The 3,944-nt window shown below is 42.9% G+C and overlaps 1 protein-coding gene across 1 annotated transcript; it reads left to right on the forward strand.

The window, feature by feature from the left end:
* The first annotated feature begins 238 nt into the window (after nucleotides 1–238).
* On the forward strand, nucleotides 239–3,584 carry LOC129672006 (prostate and testis expressed protein 14-like). Its single transcript, XM_055601182.1, has 3 exons — nucleotides 239–299; nucleotides 2,918–3,031; nucleotides 3,460–3,584. Exons 1-3 carry the CDS (start codon nucleotides 239–241, stop codon nucleotides 3,582–3,584), a joined length of 300 nt encoding a protein of 99 aa, XP_055457157.1.
* The last annotated feature ends 360 nt before the right edge of the window (nucleotides 3,585–3,944 follow it).

Below are 3,944 nucleotides of genomic sequence, written 5' to 3' on the forward strand. Positions count from 1 at the left end.
AAATAAATATGTGGACAAGAATCCAGAAGTACTTGAATCACTGCATAGTGGTGTAGAAGTCAGCAGACAGCAAAACAGATAGGATCTGTGCTTCCCCCAAGCTACCAGCTGTGTCCACCGGCTTGGGATCCCATTGGCTTCCCTGTCTAGCCTGAGCTCATATATAAGTATGCATTATTGAGGCCTTGAGTGCGCTCTCCTGCTCTCTGCTGTTCTCTTTGCCTGAAATCCTGCTTCAATGGGGAAGAATCTTCTGCTGCTCCTGCTGGGCCTCTCCTTTGTGGTGGGCTTCCTGCAAGGTGAGATCCTGGCAGATGGTAGGGGCTGGTGATGGAGGACAACCAGTCTGTCAAGAGGTATTGGTTGTGAGAGGTGAGGAACAGGGTACAAGACTGGTCTGCTTTCAAAAGTGATGCCACACTCTTCATCTCCATGTCCTCACATCCCCTTCCTTCTCTGCCCTCTTTGTATACAGGAGGAACCATTCCCATTCCTCCTCAGCTTTGTCAGTTCTCTGGTTCTGGTGTTTCTCCCCTATGGACCTTCAGTTCTTTCTCTATCTTTATTTTGGTAACAACTATTTTTTAAATTTATTTATATTTTTATAAATTACAGTTTATTCACTTTGTATTCCCAATGTAGCCCCCTCCTTCATCCCCTCTAAATCCTACCCTTCCTTCCTCATTTCCTTCCATGCCCCTCCCCAAGTCCACTGATAGGGGAGGTACTCTTTGCCTTCCCTCTGACTCTAGCCGATTGATTAGGTCTCATCAGGACTGGATGCACAGTTTTCTTCTGTGGCCTGGCAAGGCTGCTCCCCAATCAGGGGGAGGTGATCAAAGAGTCAGCCACTGAGCTCATATCAGAGACAATTCCTTTTCCTATTACCAGGGCACCCACTTGGAGACTAACTACCATGAGCTACATCTGTGTAAGGGTTCTAGGTTATCTCTATGCATAGTCCTTGGTTGGAGTGTCAGTCTCACAAAAGACCCCTGTGCCCAGAATTTTTGGATCTATTGTTCTCCTGGTAGAGCTCCTGTCCCCTCCAGGTATTCCTATCTCCCCCTTCTTCCTTCTTTCATAAGATTCCCTGCACTATGCCCAAAGTTTGGCTATCAGTCTCAGCATCGACTTTGATACCTTGCTGGGTAGAGTTTATTAGAGGACCTCTGTGGTAGGTTCCTGTCCTCTTTCCTGATTTATCCTTCTTCCAATATCCATCCCATTTGTCTTTCTGAGTAAGGATTGATCATCTTACCCAGGGTCCTCCTCCTTGCTTAGCTTCTTTAGGTGTACAGGTTTTAGTATGTTTATCCTATATTATATATATAATATCTACTTATAAGTGAATATATACCATGTGTGTCTTTCTGTTTCTGGGATAACTAACTCAGGATGATCTTTTCTAGCTTCCACCATTTGCCAGCAAATTTCATGATTTCCTTGTTTTTAATTGCTGAGTAGTATTCCATTGTGTAAATGTACCACGATTTCTGTATCCATTCCTCAGTTGAGTGACATTTGAGTGGTTTCCAGATTCTGGCTATAACAAGTAAACCTGAGCATGGTTGAGCAAATGTCCTTGTTTTATACTTGAGCATGTTTTGGATATATGCCTATAGGAGTCATATAGCTGGATCTTGAGGAAACAGTATTCCTAATTGTCTGAGAAAGCGCCAGATTGATTTCCAAAGTGGTTGTCTGGAGGTATCTCCATCCCTGATCTCAAAGTGTACTACAAAGCATTAGTAACAAAAATGGCATGGTACTGCCCTAGAAACAGAATGGTGGGTCAATGGAATCGAATAAAAGACCCAGAAATAAACCCACACACCTACGGATACTTAATTTTTGACAAAGAAACCAAAACAATACAATGAAAAAAAGAGAGCATTTTCAACAAATAGTCCTGGTCTAACTGGATATCTACATGTAGAAAAATGGAAAATAGATCCATATTTATTATCCTGCACAAAACTAAAGTCCAAGTGGATCAAAGACCTCAACATAAAACCACAAAAACTAAACCTCTTAGAAGAAAAAGCAGGGAAGAACTCTTTGGCACAGGAGACAACTTCCTGAACAGAATACTAACAATCAATAAATGGGACCTCATGAAACTGAAAAGCTTCTGTAAAGCAAAGAACATTGTCGCCAGAACAAAACAATAGCCTACAGACAGGGAAAGGATCTTCACCAACCCTATATCTGACGGAGGGCTAATATCCAGAATATATAAAGAATTCAAGAAGTTAAACAGCAACAAATCAAGCAATCCAATTAAAAAATGGAGTACAGAGCTAAACAGAGGATTCTCAATAGAGGAATATCAAATAGCAGAAAAACACTTAAAGAAATGCTCAACATCCTTAATCATTAGGGAAAAGCAAATTAAAATGATCCTGAGATTTTACCTCACATCCATCAGAATGGTTAGGATCAAAAAGTCAAGTGAGAACACATGCTGGAGAGGATGTGGAGAAAGGGGAACCTCCTCCATTACTGGTGGGAATATAATCTTTGCTCATTCCTTAATGAACTAATATTCTCAAATCCTCCGGTTTACCTGTGCAGCAGCCTAATTTTGAGTTGGGAATGACACAGAAAGGTCCTTCACCTCCTTCATGGAGGTGTTGGGATGCACTTGTGTTGTAGGTTGTAGGATCAAGCTTCCTACACCAGAGCTTTGATCTTTCTTCCTCACATCCCAGTGCTGGGATTTGAAATGGGGAAACCTGGCTCTTCTCAAATCCCTTCCTAGGTTCCAAGGTCATGGGCCACCCAGTGAGGCTCAGCTCGGCCTACATCCATCTCTTTTCTTAATCATTGTTTCTTATGCATGATAGCCACAGGCTCAGCTCTAGGTTGAAACTGGCTCTGAGTGAATATCCTACCCTTGGTTTTGCCTTTTCAGCTCTGACATGTTTGAAGTGTGACATGTTAAACTCTGATGGAATTTGTGAGATAGGAGAAACCACCTGTGAGGCCAAGGATGGCCAGGAATGTAGCATACTGGTAGCCTCTGAAGGTGAGTCAAGCCTGGGAGAGCAGGGGGTGATACTGTTTGCTGCTGAGGAATGAAGTAGCCTTTGCTACACTAATGGGGACAAAGCAGAAACTGTGGACGGCTATGTTTCTGTTTAAACTCAGAAGATGGTTCCTTTTTACTTGACACTGCCTGTCTTCTGTTTTTGGCCAGTGAAGGAGACTTTTTTGAGGTGAGCTTTCTTGGGAAACATATTCAAGGATGAGAAGATTTGAACTGTAAAACTTCAGCTCAGCAATTTTGGTGATGGGAGGCATGCCTGCAGGCCAGATTACAGGTTGACTGATGGTAACTACGGTCATCTCAGTGTGGCTGGCGTATGTTGCCTTGGGGACCCTGACACTCATCACTTACCGACACTCTGATTTTACAGACATTCTTATTTGCACCTTGCTTTTCTTCTTGTACAGGTGATAATATTCTGTTTGGGATGCAGGATTGTTCTTCCATATGCTTAAATAAGACTTTTAACCATTATCATATAACATTGGATTTTACATGTTGCCATAACCAACTGCTCTGTAATGAGTTTTAGAGGCCAGACCTGTTCTTGCCCCGTCCTGCTGCAGGTGAGTCCTGACGCCTTCCCTGTGCTCTCATAACCTCATGACACTGGAACATCTATTCCCTGCTTCACCCAAGCCTTGGCACCTGCCCAGAATCAGCATCAGCTGTTGGTAGTTCAGCTGGGGATAGAGAGATGCCCTCTGCTTCCCACTCCTCCAGTGCTGCCCCTTTTCAGATTCTTGTTTCCTTCTTTTCCATCCTTCTTCCTTCCATCACTAAGTGACAGTTAACCACACTTTCCACTATTCTTTTCTCTGTTACCTTTATCAACACTGGTTCTATACCAGTGAATATGACCTTATACCAACCCTTTATGAACCTTCAGATT

This window comes from Psammomys obesus, unplaced genomic scaffold, assembly GCF_907164565.1.
Source record: "Psammomys obesus unplaced genomic scaffold, mPsaObe1.curated_primary_1811, whole genome shotgun sequence".
NCBI classification, from domain to species: Eukaryota; Metazoa; Chordata; class Mammalia; order Rodentia; family Muridae; genus Psammomys; species Psammomys obesus.

Coding starts and splice junctions, on each gene's coding strand:
- LOC129672006 (XM_055601182.1), top strand. CDS start 239: ATGGGGAAGAATCTTCTGCTGCTCCTGCTGGGCCTCTCCTTTGTGGTG. Junction 300..2,917: donor TGTGGTGGGCTTCCTGCAAG/GTGAGATCCTGG, acceptor TTGCCTTTTCAG/CTCTGACATGTTTGAAGTGT. Junction 3,032..3,459: donor CATACTGGTAGCCTCTGAAG/GTGAGTCAAGCC, acceptor CTTCTTGTACAG/GTGATAATATTCTGTTTGGG.